Source organism: Mytilus galloprovincialis, chromosome 12 (assembly GCF_965363235.1).
Source record: "Mytilus galloprovincialis chromosome 12, xbMytGall1.hap1.1, whole genome shotgun sequence".
Classification (NCBI taxonomy): domain Eukaryota; kingdom Metazoa; phylum Mollusca; class Bivalvia; order Mytilida; family Mytilidae; genus Mytilus; species Mytilus galloprovincialis.
This window is the reverse complement of record NC_134849.1, coordinates 51,671,587-51,696,384: the sequence shown is the minus strand read 5'-3', so window position 1 is coordinate 51,696,384 and position 24,798 is coordinate 51,671,587. Positions and strand designations below refer to the sequence as shown.

The following is a 24,798-nucleotide window of genomic DNA, read 5'->3' as shown; positions in this document are numbered from 1 at the left end:
GGGCGTTCAGTAGGTAAATGAAAAACATTTTGGTCGCACCAAATAGAAATGTAAATGATATTCTTACTTCACTCAACAGATTTTAATATTATATCCGATTCCCGGGGTGTATTAGATATTGTCTATCTTCTAGCTTGTATATCATGTATACGTTAAGTTAACATTTAAAAGTCATTAACTTTATATCTGTCTTTACCATAGAAATGTAATCTTATGAATGAAAAAAAAAATGCACGTCTGTTTTTTGTTTTTTTTGAATGACCATTAGTTTGAAAAACTGTAATTAAACCGCTTTAAATGACGTCACAGAAGAACAAAGACATAAAATTTCAAATAGAATTAATTTCTCCCCCAGCATGCCACAGTTTGCAAAAAAAGTCACAGGTTACTTGTAAAATGCCAACAGTTTCAAATATCTCCCTCATTAGTGTAAAGATACATATTTTTTTATAATTATCATCGACAAATCAAGAAGATTTGTAAATGTTCACCAAGTTTTCAATTAATGAGCATTCCAATCAGACATGAGTATTACCTGATTAGTCATTACCAGGGGACAGATGTCAATTTCTTCAACTAGATATCTTGTTAATCGTAGAGATCCACATCCAGCAGCCAGATGCAGAGCTGTTCTCCCATCAATCTATAACAATTACATTTACCCTTTATAGTATAGTACCTATTACCAATTTAAGTAACCTTTTTTTTAGTATAGTAGCTATCAACAATTTACAATAAATCATACAACTATATATATTTGATACATACAGTCAATACGTATTAACAAACAACACACAAGTAATGTAATTCAATTTTGAAATGAGCTGTGACGGAGAGAAATCAATCTAATTAAAAACCGATCTCTCATCGCTCCCATTTTCTGATATGTCGCGTGGGAGACCTAACGAAACCGGCTTTGAGGTCACATGTGAGTGAACTAAAAGTTATGAATTTATAATGATATGCAAATGAGTTGACGACTTATTAATAAGCCAATCAAAAAAGTTTATGAATTATTTTGACTGACGATTTCGTCGTAAAGAAAATGAGTTACATCCCTTTACCTTACGTTAAACTTTCAAGATCGTGGAAGACTCAATCTCTTTGGTCGAAAAAGACACACTCACATGTGAACTCAAATCGGGTTTCGTTAGATCTCCCACGCGACATATCAGAAAGAGGAGCGATAAGAGAACGGTTTTTAATTAGATTGGAGAAAAATCAACCTTATACCAGTGCACATATACATATACATTTAAAATACTTTGATTTGTTTTCGAACATTATAATCTGGAATTAAACAAAATTGGATTTTTTTATGTAGAGTAGCAATAAATTTAATAATAAGTTTATATTTTTTGGTAGTTACAGTCTTTGAATAGAGATATTTTCAAATTGAAAAAGTATATAATATGTATTGATATTTCATAAAGTAGTTTCTATTCGACTCAGCTCAATTGGTGTTTCCAACTTTTCAGTCTTATTTATTTAGTTGTAAATACTATTTTCACTGTTTTATGGTGTAACGCCTCTGAATTGCGATACGTTGGCTAGAGTAAGTTTGGTTTCGGATGCATATCGTTTTTTCCTTTTTAAGATTGAACTGTTACTATTGTTAGCCATTGTGTATGAATCCAAACTACATTTTAACTATCTAACAAATAAAGATACACATGTAATTGGTAAATCAACTTACTCTATATTGATGATTTAAACATTCGCTTGATACAGAATGTCTTATAATTTAATTTAATTCTTCATTAATTTAAAGAGAATTACTAAAAGCCAGTGGCTATTTGTGGGTCTCTTTTGATTTAATTAATACAGTGTATCTGCTAATACATCTTTCCATATTTTACCAGATTGAGAAGTCTATGTGCACCATATTTACACGAACAATTAAATCCTACTGTATAGTGCATCATCAATATTATAGGTAATATTATGTTAATGGATACAAATATGCTTACAAAAAGTGTGGTGATTAAAATACATGATCTGACCATGCCAAACTAGAACAATTTAATAGAAACCCAGACCAATGATTACAACTCATAGAAAGGCAAAATTGACTAGATATACGAACATGTAGGATTAAAATGTTTCTAAGAATTCGAGACGATACACTTTTTCTGTATGTGCTTAGATCAAAATTAAAATATGACAGCATTACACTTCTTAATAACATCTTTTGTATCTATCGTCATTTTTACCCTGATAATTTTTTATATGATCAATTATAACAATTATCCCTTCAAGATGAGCATAACAACATGTTATAACAAATGATAAAGTACAATGCGACGATTAACAGTAGACCCAATTTATATTAAACCAAATCAATGTGTCATTATCAGAGCAATAAGGATGTAACGAAACAGTTACATATAATATCAATACAGCACATGTATGTACTGTTCAATGACGATGAGAACAGTTAAATAATACCAAAAGGACCGTGATTAGACTGATAAGAAAAACCTGTTGCATACATCTCTGGTCTCTTTTTTACATCCACTGACAAATAACAATTTTATAACCTCCAGGTGTCCATTGCTCGCAGCCTCCAGTAATGCTGTATTTACACAATTCTGAAATTACACAACGAACACTAAAAGTTTCAGGTCCATATCGCCTGTACCGTTATTAGTTTTCGTATATGTATGTCTTTTTTGTTTTAGTAGTCGGGTGGTGATGGTGTATGCTGTCTTTCACACTGTCCAAAAATTCTTGTATTTTTAGATATATTTGTAATTTTATTATTTTAATAAAGCATAGAAAATTGTTAAAAAAGAAAATTTTGTGTTTTTATTATAAGTAATTTTTAATCAGTTTAGTGGTTCGATTTATTTCAAATTCAGTGTAGCACTTTGATTATATGATGTGCATTTTTCTATTTTAGTGTTTTGACAACAGTTAGGGTTGCATATCAATGTTGTGATTATTTGATATATCTGTTATGCATAAGTGTTATGCTTCGAATACAGGAAGGTTTCACATTTATGTGCTGGGTTGTGGATACAAGTATTGTGCTATAATTACATGTTATTTCACATTTAGTGTTGTGCTTTTATTACAGGTAATGTCAAAAGCAACATTTTATGTTTTGTTTACAAGTATATTTCAGGTTCAGTGTTGTTTTTAACAACAATACAGATATGTTAACCAGTTTAGTGTTTTATTAGCAGTTAATTTTACCTCTAGTGTTGTGCTGTGATTGCAGGTATAATTCTATTAAGTTTTGTAATTTGGTTTAGTCAGTGTTGTGTTTAAGATTCAGGTAGATTTACAGTATATGATGTGGTTCAAAAACAGGTAAAATTCACAATCAGAATATAGAGATTGATTTTCGACGTATTTTGGATGTTTGATACTGTTTATGTCAAGTTTGCAATGTCTTGAAGTAACTTGTATTCATTTGTTTTTATTATTGTTATGATATAATTAGCTTTTTACATGTATGTTTAATATTGTAATATAAAAGCTCAAATGATTTTTAGTATCTTGGTTTGAGTACATTTTACTTTTTTTTATGAAATCGTATGTTTTAAGTAACTTGTTTTTGTATGCTTGATACTGTTATGTACAAGCTCGTATTTCTTCTAAGAAGATTGAATTTATGTGCTTATAACTGCTTGTCTACAATCATCACTGTTAGGAAATTTTGAACTTAGGTATCTTTTTACTATTAACGTCTGGTGTGATACGTTGGCCTTTTACTATGTTGTATGATTTATACTGGTAAATACGTACAATCTGCTATGATTTGAAGGAACGTGTAGTTTTTTTCATGAATTGTTTTAATACAAACAGATATTTTAAACTAGCGTGTAGTTGTTACTTTTACACCTCTTTTGTATTAAATATTCTGCATGTAACATGTTATGTAATGTTATGAAACCTTTCATTGTGTGTTTTATTCGGTTAAAGTACAGCTTTTCATGTTTTAATGTTAGTGAAATGTCATTTTCAATAATGTTTACATAAAATCTACTTTTTTTCAGAAGTAAACAATAATATGTTTTTCACTGCATGTGATTGTTTTATACTTTATATGTGTTCGTTTTACACTTTATATGTTCAACCTGTAATGCCTCTAAGTTACATGTAGTTGTGTGTTTTATACTGTTGATATACATATTGGCATGTTTCAAGGTGATCTTCTATAATACAGTAACAATTTGCTGTATTTTGAAGTCACTTTATTTATAGGATTTTGTTTGCTGAAACAAGATCTGCTATTTGCTGACAAAATCTATAATTGTATATTTTATAAAGTACATTGACCATTACAGGCGTATTTTGTCCGGTAGCACTAAACTAAAGTTGTATTGCATGACACTGTTTAACGTACTTCATAGTGAATGTCGGTTAAATTCTCAATGCATAATTTCACTTCTTGTATAGCTCCATACTGAGCAGCTGTAATAAGTTTCTGTAAGTAAAACAAAGATTAAACATACGGATGATTGAACTTAAAAATAAAATGACATTATTAATATATCAGGTAAAAACTATGTACTCTCCTGTATGGAAATGGCTACACAAGGCATTGGTATGCACCATTCAAAAAAAAATAAGACAACAAAAAATATTCTTAATATATAGCATATACTTCCTTCACATTTCATGTGACAAGTTCAACAAAATAGAAACGAATGTGTAATAAGATTTAACAATAAACATAGCAAACTCGTAACATTACTGGTGACGTTATCTGGTTTTTTGTTTCACTTATGGTTTCTCTTCTTCTTGTTTTCCTATTGTTGTTTTTATTTTTAAATATTAGATTGAACAATTATCTCATTTGTCAATTAAAAATGCATTACTTAATTGGGTTGTTATAAAGTATAGATTATTGAGACAGTAACCAAACAAACAAACAAAATCAACTCAATAGAAATCTTCATGTTTATTTCCTACTTCAAAACAGACTACTATGTAAACATAAGGTCAATCAATACATGAGTTAGGATTGATTGATTGGTGTGGTTGTCACGTCCAATGAAAAGAAATAAGTAGTCAGCTAACTGAGGACAGGTTAAACAATAACGCAAAATACCCCCTAAGGGAAAAAGATATAGGCAACCATTGACACGGTTACTTATGTGTCACAGGACATGAAACTTAAGGGGGCTCGCGGTTCTGAATCGATTTATTTTCTTACTATAGGATTTCGCTATAATTTTCTATAAATGAACTTTATCTCATACTTAATAAAAAAAATGAAATAAAAAAAAATGGGTTCACCGTTCATATACGCTCACAATTTGCATTCGAAAGAAGCATACATTTTTGTAAAGGTACTTTTTTTCTGTTGAACTAATAGGAGAAATAGAGGTAATATCAATATAAAAAAAAGAACTTAATTACAGACATCGCTCAAATTTTACAATAGTTTAGTCTAAGTACAGCTTATTTGAAAATAATAATTAAAGATAAAGGTCATCGATGAGTTAAAAATAGATACTTTTATTTTAATGCCAAAAATGACATTTTTGCACCAAAGGGAGATGATTTAAAGCTTTTTAATCCTGGTACTTTTGATAATATTTAAACCACTGGGTCGATGCCACTGCTGGTGGACGTTTCGTCCCCGAGGGTATGACCAGCCCAGTAGTCAACATTTCGGTGTTGACATCAATATCAATAATGTGGTCATTTTTATAAATTTCCTGTTGACAAAACTTGGAATTTTTCGAAAAACTAAGGATTTTCTTATTCCAGGCAAGGCATAGATTACCTTAGCAGTATTTGGCACAACTTTTTGGAATTTTGGATCCTCTATGCTCTTCAACTTCGTATATGTTTGGCTTTATCAATATTTCGATTTCAGCGTCACTGATGAGTCTTATGTAGACGAAACGCGCGTCTGGCGTACTAAATTATAATCCTGGTACTTTTGATATATTCATTTTTAAAAGACATCTGGGGGTGAGAACGAATTGATTTAAAAAAAAGATTTTTGTACCATATGATAAAGTCGCAACTAATAAAATAATGAATAAAATTTGTGCTGAAAAAAAAAAGTTTAATTTTTTTCCTGAAATTTGTATACTCTCGAGCCTCGAGTAACCGGCATTACAAAAAAAAATCAGGTATTTCAATGACCATGGCTATTTTCTGAATATGTAGTTTTTGTTACCTTTTCACAACCACTAATAACAAATCTGTGTTGTTCCTTTATAAATGTTAGACAAATATAACACAAAAATCTATGTTTAGTTTATAAATAACAATAATTCTTAAATCTATCGCTATAATTTTCTATTCTCAGAGACTGAAGAGGTATATCAGATTACTGATCACTTATTGAAATCTCTTTGAATTTTAAATTGCAAATTTCTAAATAAAAACCTACAATACAGTATCCACATTAGTTTTGCTATTGTTTATGCATATGTCTGTACCATAAGATATGTGCTACCAATTGACCTCCAACAAGTAATGGACGCATGTTTGCTTCACTTTTCTTATCTCAAGTTATTTCATACTTGCATTTGTCTTGATAATAATGGAGAACAAAAAGAGTCACTTCACCTTAAACTTCATAGGAAAACATCTTACCTCATTCCAATTTACCATTTTATCCTTAAAAAGAGAAACATAGTGTGTATACTGTTAAGTCATAATTGTTATTGGCCGTGATCCGTATAATCAATAATGTTTCAATTATTAAAACAATTATTTTTCCACATGTTAAAATAAAACGACTTTCTAAAATTTATTATCAATGATACCATTTACAGCTATACTATTGTGATTTTGTAGTCATATATTATATGGCCTTCTGATAATAACAACTTATGATATATAATGCTGAAATTCGTTTTCACTATTCTAAATACTTGTTTAAGTCTGTTACCGTGTACACATCGTAGCTATTTGCTTTGTATTGAATATATATATGCATATCTTCCTGTCCTATGAGAAAGAAAACAAGCAGCACTCACACCACATCTGCCTTTATCTATGTATAAGCAGTAGTTAACCTTTACAGGAAATAAGCCACCATTTTCAACTCTTCAACTTATCTATGATGAGTTTATTCACATAGCAGAAAATCAGTCTTTCCAAAACAATTTTAGCATGTCGGATATCATCTTTTAATCCACATATTAATTATTTTTGTTATCACATTATAATATATAATCTACATGTATATTATTATGAAAGGACCAATAATGAATCAACTCGATACAATATATCAAAATTCCGTGCATACTTTTGACTAGAAGCCAACTTACAATGTGTATCAGTCATCGAGGTGAATTCACATTACCTGTTATAGATATAAAAAGAAATATTAATTGACCGAAAGACAGTCACGTAAATGATCGATTTCGATAGCCAAGTTGTCTGGGTATTCGAACTACTGAACTTTTAGCCTGTCAACACTGATGTTGTGAGTTATATTTCCGCATGTGACTCGACTTGATTCTTAATTGACTAGGATTGTAAGTTTTCCTAACGAAGGTCGATATTTCTCTTCGGAGATTCCGGCTTCCTCCACCAATAAAAACTGACCGCCTACATATGATAATGATGACAATGACGTTGAACACAAATCAATCAATCATATTTGATATTTGTGCTGTTTCAATTCTACAAATGTCGTGTTTCTGAAGCAAAAAAAAAAACCGAAACGTGTTTCTTGATTTACCCTCACCCGTTATGTATGCACATAGCCAAACACTTTTCGAAACCAGGAATGTACATGAAAAAAGAGCTAAATGACCAATAGGGGCATGGGAAGTGTAAACTTTAGTTTTGTATGGATTAGTTAAAATATGCATATGTTTGCAAAGACGTTATAAGTTGACGTTTGCTGCATCTAAATTTGCAAACTACATATACAACATCAACCAAAAAACAGGATGTAAGAACATCATTTAACAAATATCATACAGTTCTATGCTGATTATGAATGCAAAGTGTATGTATCCTTATATTACCTACTTTACACTGTTTTTTTAATAAAGGCGTTGCCATTGTAAACAGTACCAACTTTTAATGTAAAGCATAGAAAAACAAGCAGTATGTATCTGACTGATGTAAAAGATCGCTAACGATATATATCTAGTAATTTTTCTAAGAAAGTGTGACGAAAATATTTGTTGGGCAATCGAATTCATACAAAAATTTGATATTGTGAGTGCCAATAGTAGCACAACACTTCGCTTTTGATCCCTACAAGAATGTAGTTGTAAAAAAAAACAAATGGGAAGATGAATAACTATGTATTGTTACAAAATTGTTCAAGTAACGCGTACAATTGGACCTTCGTGTTAAAAGTATGCCTTAAATAAACTATTTTGTAATACAGGTGAAATCTTATTGTCGACAATAGAACGAAACCATTAAGGCACTTCATTTACATAAAATAATATAAGAGTTTGTACATTTTGTTACATCCAAAATATATTCAATAACTGTATTTGCATGTTCTTTGTTTTAATATTCAAGTACTCTCGTAGAATTTACTAGGTAATTCATCAAACAAAGATAAAGACTAACGCAACTTCCATTTGACAAAATGACAAAGTCAATACTTTGGCATGTTTCGTTAGGCAAATAAAAACTAAAAACTAAAATGGATTCAGACAAAATAAAAATAAGTTGAATACTGGCATTATGCGAATTATTTTGTAAAATTTTCATTTATTTGTTAATAAAGGGAGAACATAAGTTTAGATACTCAATGAGTACCTACTAAATACAGCAATGTGTTGAGTCAATCGTAATGAAGTTCACGAAATCTATGAATCATTTCTGACAAAACAATTACACATGAACAGGTGCATTATGACATTATATGACAATTATGCTTAAACAGTTCCATAAAACTACGAGCATGAAGAGGCTTACGAGAAGACGCGGATAAAAATGTGTGCCTGGTATTCTGATATGCAAAGCACCTAACAGTGGAATTTATCTCCTAAACAGAAACAAAATAAATTTAATATTTGAATATCTGATGTTTCGGGTTAAAGGTTAATAATAAACCAAAAACAACTTCAAAATTGTATACATTTAATTTGTGTAAACGGTATTCGGTCACAGTTTGAAACTTTATTCAATAATATTCGTACAATTAAAACCGATATATTTTGTAATTAAAATCATCTCATGACAACTCGTTCTATTTTATCTTTTGAATATTTGTTCCACGCCTCACAAACTTGTGCTACTATAAAACATGCCAAATTAGAGAACATGATTTAAAGATTCTTCTTCAGAAAATATACCATTATAATTATAATTGTACAGTTTAAAAGGTAGTTTGATATGCTTAATCTTATTAATTAGACACCTGGTGTATATATCATGTAGTTTAATTGAATGAGCCGTGATCATAAATCGATTGTGTTCAACTTATATAATATAAGATTACCTTTATTAATTGTTTTAACCGACAAAAGAAAACAAACTAGTACTTTATGTTGCTTATTCTTTAGTTTTCTATGTTGTGTCATGTGTTCTTGTGTTCTATTGTTTGTCTTTTTTTCATTTGTAGCCAGGTGTTGTCATTTTATTTTCAATTTATGAGTTTGACTGTCCCTCTGCAATCTTTCGTCTCTCTTTTGTATCCAAAGGTTTAGGACACATTCACTCATTCTGGATTGTTTGTAAGCAATGATCTTAGTTCGTCGTGCAATTTTGTGTACAAACTAGTTTTTACTTTCGCATAAACATGAATCCGCATGTTAACAGAAAACCAGTGAAACATAAATACATTTGCATCAGTTTTTCATTTTTTTTTTTATATAATATGGTCTGTTGGAAAGAAGCAATTAACCGAAATTTTAAATGCCAATAAATAAACTAAGTGACTGACGTTTACTTCTCTAAATAAACACAATTTCATACATTTACATGATACATGATATACCAAATTGAATAATAAATGAGCAGATGTGGTATGCCTCTGTGACGCAGGCCATACTTTGACCTATTATGGCTTTTTAACAAATTGTGACTTGGATGGAGAGTTGTCTCATTGGCACTGACAACACAACATATTATATCTATTGGCCATCAAATAACTCTCAATCAGCTACACCATTACGTAGAAGTTTGCAACTGGGACAAGATCCCTAATGCGCCTTGAAATGAGGAACTCAAAAGTCACGTGTAAACAAAAATTCTCTGTGTAGTGATATTTGACACTTTTCTATGATAAACAAGTGACTGAGCCTAACCATTTGAGTTAATTTAGAAAGTAGGGGAACACAGAATAAATGTGTAAAATCTATGGAGCTATTAAATGTGTTCAAAGTATTAAATTTTCAAAGAACTTTTTTGTGTTAAAAATGGGATTATTTACCATGAGGAGCCGCATCACAAAAGGATACTCGGGATTTGCTAATTTACGGAAAAAGTAATCTCACTTCGTACCCCGAAAATTTAACCACATATGTCAAAATGTCTCAGCTTCGAAACGAGCCATCACATATATCCAAGTTAACGATATGGACTGAGCAACAGAAGAAAACGTTACCATTACGGCCTATGGAAAAACTAATGCGCATCTGTACCCAACTATTCGGTCATTATTCATGTGTATTTTGTTTGCTCCGATGGAAAGATGATAGGGAATCTTACATTTGTATTTTGAATCAAATCCTTTAATGTGTTTGTAGTTTTAATATGTGAATTCAATTATTTGTGTATCATTGGTTCTGATAAGTTGACAACAATCGTTAAATCCACTATGTATCATATTTTCTCAATCTTCATGATAAAACTGTGACCCTTTTACTATGAAATTTCGTAAAAAATGATATCCCAGACGGAAAGTTTATATGCACTACTATACTGCGTGCCAATGAAAACGCAACACTTTTGTTTTTTTAAAAAATCTTATAATTTTTATTTTATTTATATTAGAAATTTGTATATTTCTTTCTCAATGTTATTTCTTACAGAGTTTGTCTTTAGTGCCGTGTTGAGACAGTAGAGTGCCTCCCCGTGCTTAAGGTTTATGTTCTTATATTATACTAGATTATGGAGTGTGTGTCCGAGCGAGAACTTATCTATGCTCATTACTTTAGGAATATTCATCAAAAAGTAGTATTTTAATATTCAGCCCCATTTATACATTTAGTCAGACGTCAGTCTCTTGATATACCCTATTTTTGTTAAATTTGTCGGGTAATTTATGACAAAAAGCGTTTTCCGTCTTTAGCCGAACAGTTTTCTCATTTTCACATTATTCAATTTACTGTGTTCTGTCTTTGCTTCTTTCTAATAAATTTCACATACCAAATAACAAATATGAAGCTTAGAAATGGAAAAATATTAGATACTTAACTTGTTCAAAGATATCTACAAGTCTCAATCTTCAAAATCGCTTATCTAAAAGTACTACCATCGCTAACATTCTTAACAATAAAAATCGTGGTTAATCATTTTATTGATAAGTGTCATGCCAAAAAATGACTTACATGTCTCCGTCTTTCCCCCAACAATACGATAAGGTCCACGTTTAATGGTCGCACATTTTCTTTAAATTTTGAAACTGATATAACTTGAAATACAAACAGTATTATTTATTTACTCACATGAAATAAAACCGGGATCGGTATTCAGTACGTATATTTATCTAAACGAACACAAGAACACCTGTATCGTTTTAAAAGACCCAATAAATTCAAAAGTATCATTTATCAACATCTTAAGAAGCACAATCATCCTTTAAATATTTTTAAAACAGTTCAACCTTTAGAAGTAGCAAATAAGCAGCTAGGTGAATCTCATTCAAAGTTTGTACGATCACGGAAAACAATTGAATTAAATTGGATTAAACAATTACAGACAGTCCACCTTCTCGGTCTTAATGATAATATCTTGTGAATTGGTAATATATCAAGAACCGATTCTGTTAACATTTTGGATATAGTTTCAAAAACTGTTCGTAAAAACCGTTCTCATGTGCGTAGAAAAAATCGCAATCAAAGAAAATTTCGGACCAAAATACTAATATTTCGGACCAAATTTCTATTGAAAAAACAACGGCAGACATTATCTGTTAACCAAGCTCTGTTCTTTATCATGATAAACGGGACGATTTCAACTTCCCAGTTATCAATTTCCCATTTCTCAGCAGTAGCATACCCGCTGCCCTTTCGTATGGTGTTTACATGTCACAATTGATACGTTATTCTCGTTCTTGTTCACACTATACGGACGCAGAAACTGCTCCAACAAAGTTATGAGGAGGACATATTAAAATTGACACTCCGTAAATTTTATGGACACCATAACCAATTGGTGGATCAATACGATTTGTCTTTGACCAAACTAGCTAAGGACATATTTACTACATGGTAGATTGTGGTTTGTCATTACGTCGTCTAATCTTTTAATTATCAAACGTGACTTATTTCCGATTGTAACTGTTTTGTTGAATGAATTCGCATTACCGTAAGACGTGTTACGGTACATTATCTATCCCACATTCATGTGTTTAGTTTAAATGTTTTATGTTATATTTTGTAATTCTCATCGGATTTTGTCAAATGTGTTGACATCTTTTCTATCATATTCATGTGTTATGGTAAAGAAAATTAATGACCGCCTTCATTTATTAGATTTGATTTTGTTCAACGTAATCTGTACAATGTTTTACGTTTGAAGTTAGATTCAAAACAAACCGGACATTGCTTTACAATACAGTTAATCGCTACCTTAGTTTGCTATAAGTATTGACATGTGCATTGTTATTAAATGTAATATCAGTATTTAGTTTAAATATAGTCTTAAATCAATCCTAATTCTATATTATTCCTTCAAATGTGACGTCATTTTTCATTTTTTGATTATCTGTTTTACAAATTCAAACGTGACGTCATTTTTTTGGTCATTTTTTACAATTTCTAATATGACGTCAATTGGCGTTGAAGTTTAAACTTATTCGGATGTGTTGCATTTTGTCGGGTTATGTAATGTATTTCGGTTGTTTCCTGTAATTAGCTAATAATTTAGTTTTATCATGTACATCTTTTGTATAGTCATTTTATAAAATTTACTGTTTGCAAAAGTATAAATTATTCTAAATAATAGGGTTGTTCTGGTACCTAACAGAAAACCCTGGCCGTTTTTGGCACGGCTTTTTTGAACTTTTAGTCCTCGATGCTGTTCAACTTTGTACTTGTTTCGGCTTTCAAACTTTTGTATCTGGACGTCACTGGTGGGTCTTGCGTGGATAAAATGCACTTCTGACGTATTCAAAATTTTAAACTTGTTGCCTTTTGTTAGCTATTATTCGTGTGTTTCTTTGTCAATTGTGTTCTCCTATTTATTTATATTGTAGTCATGTAATGTTGTGTTGTCATTTTAATGTTATATTTCACATTGCCATAAAAGAGGGAGGTTTTGCATGCCACAAAACTAGGTTCAACCCACCATTTTTTCCTTTAAAAATGTCCTGTACCAAGCCAGGAATATTGGCCATTGTTATATTATAGTTCATTTAGAACTGTGTATGTTACATTTTAACGTTGTGTTTCCGTTGTGTCGTTTGTTTTCTCGTATTTTTGAGTGTGAATTCACATTACTATAAGACGTGTCACGGATCTTATCTATCCCAAATGCATGTATTTGGCTTTGATGTTATATTTGTTATTCTCATAGGATTTTGTCTAATGGTTAGTCCGCTTCTGAGTGTGTGTGTGTTACATTTTAATGTTGTGTCGTTGTTCTCTTATATTTAATGCGATTCCCTCAGTTTTAGTTTTACCCCGATTTTGTTTTTTTGTCCATGGTTTATGAGTTTTGAACAGCAGTATACTACTGTTGCCTTTATTGTACCTATAAATAAATTAAATAAAATTTTAGTGGATGGTAGCACTATTTCATATTACAATCCTACGTATGAAATCGTTCAAATTATAATGGCATATTGTTATTCTAAACTGTTTCCAAAAATTGATTGCCCCGAAGGTAAATAAAAACATTTTATTAAAATAAAGTATGTCAATAAAGGTTTTGATTTTGTAAATATTGCTGGTATTTTTAACGACCATTCTGTTAAAGACCAAATTCCTGGATATTTTGATAATACTGAACTCCCTCTTATATGTTATATTCAATCTACCCGGAAATATGTGTTTAATTGTAGCCAATTTTGTAAAGATGTAAATATCAGTGATTATACACTTATGGCATGCAATTGCAGTAATTCCGAATACACTTATGGTCCCATTTTCCATGTCATAACAGGAGACCTTACATCGTTTGCGACCGAGAGTTAAAGTCATTCCTCAGTAAAGGACATAAATATCGTCCCCGTCAATTATTAATTGGAATGAGTGTCGTAATATCATCCACAACTCTCTACGTACTTATTGTTTGAAATGGATAAAACGGGAAAAAGCTGACAAAAAATCTTTTTACTCTTTTAATTCAGTAATGAAGATAGTTGATATTCGTATACAAGATAACATTTTAAAGAATATTTTACTCATAACAACAACCATAAAAACCCTATTTCGCGTATCAAACATTAACTAAAAGAACTAGCCAAGGAATATGTGTTTGTCCCGGCTGATAAATTTAAAGCTGCTAATAATATCATTATTGTTTGACGTAAATTTTATATTGAGGTTCTGCAAAAGGAAATCACGAATTCACTAACATTCCAACTGACTTCATTTTCAGAAAACGACATATGTAACAAACACAAACTTTTAGCTTCTTCTTTACAATCAGAACCAAATTAATGAAAGTCCCAACTATGTACTGGCTTCCGAAACTACACACAAAACCTTACAAATATAGATTTATTTCATCTTCAAGCCATTGTTCCACTACTAAATTGTCTATTCTACCTACTAGTATACTTGGTTCAATAAAAAACCTGATAATATTTTTTTTTCAAATAAGGCCTTTGAAAATAGTGGAATTAATTACTTTTGGAGTGTCAAAAACTCGTATGAAGTACTAGATAAATCGCATGCATATATTGGTGATTTAGAATCTGGTCAAGTTTTGATTTTTTTTACCCTAAATACCACTTTACCTCATATTCTTATCAAGAAAAAATTCACATCCCTAATTAACTGGGCATTTAAAAAGTCAGAATGTAAGGACATATGTTCAAACTCTTTTAGATCATTTTTTAGTAGCAATAAACAAAAGAAATATTTCAATTGGACATGCTTTGATACTATATCTGCGCTTGAATTTTTACTTGATAACATTTTTGTGTGCATTGGAGATTCCGTATATCGTCAAGTTGTTGAAATTCCAATGGGGACTAAGCCACCACTTATTGCGGACCTGTTTTTGTATTGTTATGAGTTATAGTTTATGACTAAAATTAGCAAAGAACCATCGAAACAACATTTGATACAAAAATTTAACAATACTTTTAGATATTTCGATGATATATTGGCTCTCAATAATGACGACTTCAGTATGTATACTAAAGAAATTTATCTTGTTGAACTTACTTTTAACAAAGCTAATACTAACGATGACCACTGCCTTTTCCTCGATCTTGATATCTATATCATTAACGGGAAGCTTAATATAAAAATTTATGATAAAAGGGATGATTTTTCATTTCCTATCGTTTATTATCCATTTTTAGATGAAGTTCCTTTGTCACCATCTTATGGTGTTTATATATCTCAACTAGTACGATTTGCTCGTGTATTTAAAAGAGGGACGAAATATACCAAAGGGAGAGTCAAACTCATAAATCTAAAACAAACTGACAACGCCATGGCTAAAAATGAAAAAGACAAACAGAAAAACAATAGTACACATGACACAACATTGAAAACTAAAGAATAAACAACACGAACCCCACCAAAAACTAGGGGTGATCTCAGGTGCTCCGGAAGGGTAAGCAGATCCTGCACCACATGTGGCATCCGTAGTGTTGCTCATGTAATTACAAATCCGGTGAATAGTCTAATTCGGTAGGTCACATTCATGAAAGGGAAGGGGATTGTAGTTACGACGTAAGGAACATATCCGATATCATTTGTGAAACGGTTATTCCGTAACGGTCAACCAACTCGTGATGGCGTCCGTAAAATTTACGAAGGGATGATTTCAACTTCACCATTTGGAACTCTTGGTTTAATAGCTTCCTTGTGAGCAGTAACCCTCTATCAAGAAAATCATTTAACAGCGTATTAGATTTTAGCGAGAGAAATTTATGTATTACTGAAAAATTATTCCACCAGGATTTTCGATATGACAAACTAGTCAAGACATTTACTAAATTTTATCATCGGTATAAGGAAATAATTCGTAAATATAACTCAACATACAGACATCTTATACGTTCAGGTATTTCACATCCAATCTTTTATGGTAATATTTTTACAAAGCACAAACATGTCATTATTCACCTCAAAAACTTACAAAACCTTTAAACAGACTTATTAAGAAGGGATATAGTTTTGATACCGTTGTCAGATCATTAAAGATTGCATATTTTGGCTTAGCGTCTGGCGTATTAAATTATAATCCTGGTACCTTTGATAACTATTTACACCACTGGGTCGATGCCACTGCTGGTGGACGTTTCGTCCCCGAGGGTATCACCAGCCCAGTAGTCAGCACTTCGGTGTTGACATGAATATCAATTATATGGTCATTTCTATAAATTTTCTGTTTACAAAATTTTAAATTTTTCGAAAAACTAAGGATTTTCTTACGCCCAGGAGTAGGTTACCTTAGCCGTATTTGGCACAACTTTTAGGAATTTTTGGGTCCTCAATGCTCTTCAACTTTGTATTTGTTTGGCATTTTAACTGTTTTGATCTGAGCGTCACTGATGAGTCTTATGTAGACGAAACGCGCGTCTGGCGTATTAAATTATAATCCTGGTACCTTTGATAACTATTTACACCACTGGGTCGATGCCACTGCTGGTGGACGTTTCGTCCCCGAGGGTATCACCAGCCCAGTAGTCAGCACTTCGGTGTTGACATGAATATCAATTATATGGTCATTTCTATAAATTTTCTGTTTACAAAATTTTAAATTTTTCGAAAAACTAAGGATTTTCTTACGCCCAGTAGTAGATTACCTTAGCCGTATTTGGCACAACTTTTAGGAATTTTTGGGTCCTCAATGCTCTTCAACTTTGTATTTGTTTGGCATTTTAACTGTTTTGATCTGAGCGTCACTGATGAGTCTTATGTAGACGAAACGCGCGTCTGGCGTATTAAATTAAAATCCTGGTACCTTTGATAACTATTTAATATTGATTCGCTGATAGGGTCTTTGCATCGGAACTAAACACATTTATTTGTGCCTGATATTCATATGATGAAGACATAATATTTCAATCAGTTTAATTGAGGTCTGGAGCTGGCATGTCAGTTAACTGCAAGTAGTCTGTTGTTATTTATATATTATTGTCATTTTGTTTATTTTCTTTTGTTGCATCTTCTGACATCGGACTTGGACTTCTCTTGAACTGAATTTTAATGTGCTTATTGTTATGCGTGTAATTTTCTGTATTGGCTAGAGGTATAGGGGGAGAATTGAGATTTCATAAAAAAAAAACGCCGTAATTTTGCGCCTATTCCAAGTCAGAAGCTTCTGGCCTTGTTAGTCTTGCATGATTTTTAATTTTAGTTTCTTGTGTATAATTCAGAGTTTAGTATGATGTCCATTATCACTGAACTAGTATACATATTTTTTTGTCATGATTTTTTTCCGCCCTTATTGTTAAGAAACTGCAATAAACATCTGAGTAAATGCCAGGACTTTCTGACAACCAGCGACATTCAGTTTTGGACATGATCCAATGAAGCCTTTCACAGTATACAATTACGAGAAGACTGAAGTTGTAGTCTCTAGGATAACCCAAATCATCCACAAATTCAACCAAAATGGATCTTTTAATGATAAGCCACATACTAGGGTACAAAAAGCAAGAACGCTCAGCAAAACCGATACATTTGGTCTTTTACATATCCGATATCGACTCTGATGACAGTCCAAAGGTCACGAGAGTTCAATGGTGGTCACGGTAGAACCTTTGGAGCAATTTCAGTAAAGAACCATTTGCGAAAAAAAAGTTATTAAAGAGCATCACAATCTTTCCCTAGTGACATCTAAACGGCCATCTGGCGTAAACATCGAATTCTGTAGACCAAAAATCACATAGAAATTTGGCACCCGCCTTGGCCCAAATTCATGCTTTTGCATCCGATTTGACATGGTTTAGACGATGAAAACCACCACCAATATCATTAAGTCAGCTTGAGTTTGCTTTGATATGAGGGACAAGTGGAATAGCATTCCTCGGGATCATATTAAACATCAAATGATCAATTCCATGGCGCTGTCTAGATTGCGGTGCACCACGGGGTTGTAACATTTTTTGTTAGGACTGTGAGTTGATGATTGGACATTGGATGTTTCGTTTACCTATTGCTCCCGAAAGATGACAATAAAACATGTTTGTTTGATATCGATCTATTGTTAAAATTGTTAATTTTCAAGAACAATTTATTTTGAAATATTATCATTTCTAATATAAACTTTATTTTTGAAAAACCAAGTGTTGCGTTTTCATTGGTTCTCAGTATATTTTATTCAAAGGTCAAAATATAGGAATAAGCGGCACATGTTCAACATTTATATGCCCCAAACTTCTATGAGTTTAAACTTATACTAAAATTCTAAAATTCTATACTACCATTACCTAGTCATATTTTTCTATAATCATGATAATGGTTTCATTCTCAAGTAATGTCTTTAGAAGATAAAACACAGCGATCAAGTATGGGAACCTATACGTTAACAAATTAATATATATACATGTATGAATATTACATATCCTCCCATAAGAGGTGTGGTTTGAGAAACTGTATTTACTTAATGCAACCTAAATATTTAGCACATTTAAAATGTTGGATACGTAACAAACGGAATAAAGAAATCGAATTTGTTGAAAATAGTTTATTTTTAAATATTTAAGTCGACTTGTTTGCTCATTAAAAGTATTTCAATAGTTGATTACAGCAAATAGTTAAAATAATAAGAGTTAACAATTAAAAAGCCCATTATGGTGAAGTTTATTTTAGAAATTAAAGTGTTTGGAAGAATCAAAACTATAAAAATCATTTACCAGAATAGCCATAACCCGTAAATCATATATTTGTGTGAAGAAATTTCATATATATTCTTGATCTATGTTTACGTTGTTCAAGATATGTATACTTAGCAAAGATCCGCTTGTGTTTTATGATGTAACTGTTAGTAAAAGCAAACACTCCCTTTCTGTTATCAATACTTGTATTTTGATTTATTCACAATATGTGATGAGCGTCAAATATGAAGAATAAATGAAAAACTGCTTACCTCAAGTAATCTATAATCGGCTAGAAATACGCATCTGTAATTAACAAATTATGACATTTTTCAATTTATGTAACACGATATGTTTACACTCTGTATCACATAAGTCATGGCACTTTTCAAAAACAACATAACAATTTTAAGACATCAAGAAATGTTTAAATCCAAGTAACACTTCAGTGCGTCTCCTTACGAAATGGTCGATTCTAAATGTATTTGTCATTATTTGAAATATTCATGTATATTCGCTTGGGTAGATATAAATAAACATTTACCTTTGTTAGTCTTGTATTATTTTTAATTTTAGTTTCTTGTGTACAATTTGGTGTTTAGTATGACGTTCATTATCACTGAACTAGTATACATATTTTATAATGTGTATCATTATTCCACTACATATATGTTATAATGTGCTTAATAATTCCACTACAAATATGTTTTAACGTGTTTTATTATTCTACCACAGACAAATCTGAAGATATAAAATTGAGAATGGATATGGGGAATGTGTCAAAGAGACAACAACCCGACCATAGAACAGACAACAGCAGAAGGTCACTAATATGTCTTCAATGCAGCGAGAAATTCCCGTACCCGGAGGCGTCCTTCAGCTGGCCCCTTAATGACACATTCTTGATAATTATAATTTTGCCTCTTTTTTATTATATATTCGCTTCAGTCATGACTAACCGGTAACAGCAATTTTGGAACATGTACGTGTAAGAAAAATCTTATGATATAAAGAAAGAAATGTATTCAATGACATTTGTGTTTTTTTCTCGTTTTTTTAAAGTTGTTATTAGTATCCTATCTGTGAATAATTTTTCTGTGTGTAGAAATGTTTTTTTGTATTCCTTATTTTTATTTATTAAACTTGTTTTTAATTAAAGTACATGTTTGAATCTCATACTTTGATAGATATCGCCTTTTCATGCTAAATCTTGTTGTTTGATTACTCTTTTAGAACAAAAAAACCAAAACGATGTTAGTTTTATTGATCATACTGAATATAATCGGATTAATATTCAAAGATGTAGGAGCGCTACTATGTCTCACAGATGAACCAAAAACAAAGTTCGACTCTCTTAAGAAGGCATTGGGTGCTCTACAGACTTCTATAGACGATAAAATAGAAAGTTTACAGAGTGATGTAAAAAATAAAGTGAAAAAAAATAGAAGATGACATGGTTTCAGATTTTCAGAGTGACTGCTCATGATTTTATATAATTTACCTTGAAGTTGATAAAATTCAAAACTATTACCCTATCGATTGATAAATACAATTGCTAATTTTTCATTGTACTATAATATAATATAGTGACTTGTTGTGTTGTTGTCATCAACTTTACATCATTACAACCGGTGTGCAAGTGGGGAAATATCAATCCATATGACCATTTGAATGTTGTTTTATTAAGATATTGTCTTTGCGCAGGATCCAGAGGTCACATGTTAAAGGAAACTTTGTTTTCTTCAAAAAAGTGGGAAAAGTATCGTTAAGTCAAATAACGAAAATCTAATAACAATTCAACTGCAACAACAACTTTACAGACTTTTAACAAAAGCCAAACTGATGTAACAAATACAATTACAATGTATATAAGAATGCAAACATTTGTAAAATGAAACAAGTGAATGACTTAGATATGCATCCATTTAAATAACCTTCGATTTCGAATTAAGATTATATTGTATGTATTAGTATTAAATATCGATATGATAGATATACGAAGATGTGATATGAGTGCCAATGAGAATTAAATATCGATATGACAGTTTTTTTGAGACAGTTCTTCTTGTAAAAATGTTAATAGATATACGAAGATGCGATATGAGTGCCAATGAGACAACTCTCAATCCATGTCACAATAAGTAAAAGTAAACCATTAAACGTTAACATGACTATATGTAAAGTTCGAAGCTTAACTCTAATGTCAACTCTAGCTTACGATCATTCAAAAACTTTAACTAGAACTTACTCTACATGTTTGCTTCGCATAACCTGTTGATCAAACTTATATACAAAATCCATCTTGTTTACAATATTCACAATTGGTCACATTGTTCTTCAACCATCTACATTCGACAAAATGAGAATAGTCATACCTTTTGCTATCTTTTCAAAAAATGAATATAGAACAAGTCATTCATTTAAAAGTACAATTAATTATGTTTTATAATTCATGCATGTTTCAGTGATGAATGAGGTAATTGTCAAATATATCCTCGTATTTTCTTTTTAATGCCGGAATTTCTTATTATTTAGCTGGAAATCTGTGTTTTTGTTTTGCAGAAAGACAATGGAAAAAACACAATGGACATTGCTACTTCTACGGAAACGATAAACGTACTTGGTTTTTAGCTGAGGTATGGCTTTTAACAGAATATCAAATTTTCAGAATTTCAAAAATAATAATAATAAACAGAAAACTGGAGTTTCATTTTTTAATCATATTAGAGTTAAGTACATATACATTTATGAACTACATGTTTTATACCGCTTGATCTTCATATTGTGAACATAAGTTGATGAATGTGTTAGTTCACACCTGGATTTTGTAAAACATCGTTGCCATTCCTAATCTAACATTCCCTGAAACAAAACCGATCAGATGACGTTTTGTTATCTGGTTTTGAAAATATTTTTTAACCTTGTTTGAATGAAACTTGGTATGCAAAAATACTTATTATTTGCTATAATAGCAAATTACCTTTATTGCTTTTTGTCATAGCAAAGTTGCAAACAGATTGGAGGTAACTTAGCAAAAATTGAAGACGCAGCAGAAAACAAATGGATCAAAGATAATATATCAGGTACGTAATAACAATACTTTTCTTCACTAATCAGTTTTAACATATTTTATTTGTGTCTGTATTTCTTTCACAGTTGTCCTTTTTTGAATAGGTAGTTGGTGCCAAATGATATAAATAACGTCAGGGGTTGTTTGTTTTAAATTTCTTTTTGTCGTTCAGTCATTGGACTTTGATTGCAGATGATCTTTGATAATCTCTATTAAATGTTTTTAATTTTCTAGATCCAGGGCTATTTAGAACTATGCGTTATGTAAAAACACACGTCATTTGCTGGAGTCAGTATATAGATGCGTTTCTGTTGTGTGATGCTATCTCAGTAGGGTAGATATACATATCTTCAACTTTTCAAAGTTACATTGTATCTGATGAAATGAAATTTGTTTGGATTCTTTCATCCGCAGATTTGTTTGTTACTTCAATCTTATCTAAAGTGGGCCAGTGCACTACCTTTTTGAAGAACGAAAGACACTCTCATTAAATATCAATATACGAGTAGTTTGAAAAAATAGTAAAAACAATCAGGAGTTGTCTACCTTAGATCTAAGCCTTTAACATTATGTGATTTTTCCAGGTCACAGTGGCTTCTAGAATAATTTTAAGTGTTGTTAATATAATGGTCTATAATTATGTTACTTTGTCTAAATGTATATTCGTGTTTTTGTTTAAATGTACTTTAATCATTCTCCTTATTTACTGTGTTTTATTTTGTAACTAATTTGATTGTATAGCTCAAATTTTGGGCACCATGATTGGTTAATAAAAATTATCTTATTATATATATCTTATCTCCTTATATTCAGATTCAAGGTTTTTTTTATCACTTTCGGTAGATACTGTCCGGGTTAATTTATCAACTATCTTTTCTTGAACTATACTAGTCAACAAAAGAAACGATACACGACTTTGAAATAAAATTTATCAAAAAGTATTAAATATAAAAAAAAACCGAGATACACTATTTTAAAAAGCTTTCATTTGCAATGTATTCACATGTGATAATGAAACTCAAAACTTATCGGAAAGCATCTAAATTCAGTGTAAACGATCGTAGGGTGCAAATTAGTTTTGCGGAAAGTTGAATAAAAAATCGACACATAATTTTCTAAGTTCTAAATAAAATTTCTAATTTGTTTAAAAATATTCAATATGCTAATCAAGTAATGTTCATGTTGTAAGTGATGGGTTGAAATATTGTTTTTTTCAAATTTTTGGAAAAAAGTGTTTTTTGAAATCTCAAAAAATCCAAAAAAATTTTTTTTTATTTTCGTCTCAAATCAATGCTTTAGATATGAAAACAACACACTGTAAATTCGGAACCTTTCGGATAAGTTTTAAGATTGTTACCGCTTTTTGAATATCACTTTACACATACTGTCTATGGTAAATCAGTTGATAATGTATACATTTTAACGATTTCTCGTGGGGACAAACTTTGGTTAACAAATAAACCAAGAAACTGTATGATTTTTAAAAACAATTTGATGGCAAACACTGTCTTTACCTTTAAATAAGAGGTTGGCATCAGTATTTGGAACTTCTTTTTTTAAAATTGTCGTTTTATGTAAATTTTGTAAAAAACAAAAAATCGCGAAAAAAACGTCACGAGAGGAAAAAATATATATTTTTTTAACGGATTTATATTTCCATAATGATTAAGTATTACTTCTTTCAATATTAGTCCATTGAATGGAAAACTTTATCTTTAATTTGAAAAAAAGTCTTGTATCGTTTCTTTTGTTGACCAGTATATATTGAACCGAGAAATACATTAACAAGGTAGTTACAAATTAATTTGCCATTATGCTACCTTTCTATTTTATACTAGTCAACAAAAGAAACGATACACGACTTTGAAATAAAATTTATCAAAAAGTATTAAATTTAAAACAAAATGAAATACACTATTTTAAAAAGCTTTCAATTGCAATGTATGCACATGTGATAATGAAAATCAAAACTTGTCGGAAAGTATCTAAATTCCCTGTAAACGACTATAGGGTGCAAATAAGTTTTGCGGAAAGTTGAATAAAAAATCGACACGTAATTTTCTAAGTACTAAATAAAATTTCAACTTTGTTTAAAAATATTCAATATGCTAATCAAGTTGTGTTTCATGTTGTAACTAATGGGTTGAAATATTGTTTTTTTCAAATTTTTGGGAAAAAAGTGTTTTTTTGAAATTTCAAAAAATGCAAAAAAAAAATTTTTTATTTTTGTCTCAAATCAATGCTTTGGATATGAAAACAACACACAGTAAATTTGGAACATTTCGGATTAGTTTTAAGATTGTGACCGCTTTTTGAATATCTCTTTACACATACTGTCTATGGTAAATCAGTTGATAATGTATACATTTTAACGATTTCTCGAACTTTGGTAAACAAATAAACAAAGAAACTGTATGATTTTTAAAAACAAATTGATGGCAAACATTGTCTTTACCTTTAAATTAGAGGTTGGCATCATTAGTTGAAACTTCTATTTTTTCAAATTGTCGTTTTATGTTAATTTTGTGAAAAATAAAAAAAATCGTCAAAAAACATCACGAAAGCAAAAAAATATTTTTTTAAACGGATTTATATTTCCATAATGATTAAGTATTACTACCATCTATATTGGTCCTATAAACGGAAAACTTTATCTTAAATT

General features: G+C 30.7%; 1 protein-coding gene across 1 annotated transcript; it reads right to left on the bottom strand.

Annotated features, from left to right (window-relative positions):
- Positions 1-502: 502 nt before the first annotated feature.
- On the bottom strand, positions 503-19,462 carry LOC143053700 (uncharacterized). The gene is made up of 5 exons (XM_076226487.1): positions 19,339-19,462; positions 6,568-6,591; positions 4,355-4,435; positions 2,493-2,591; positions 503-643 (listed from the first exon to the last, which is right to left on the bottom strand). The coding sequence occupies exons 2-5, from the start codon at positions 6,583-6,585 to the stop codon at positions 503-505; spliced, it is 339 nt and encodes a 112-aa protein (XP_076082602.1). The 5' UTR covers positions 6,586-6,591; positions 19,339-19,462.
- Positions 19,463-24,798: the final 5,336 nt, after the last annotated feature.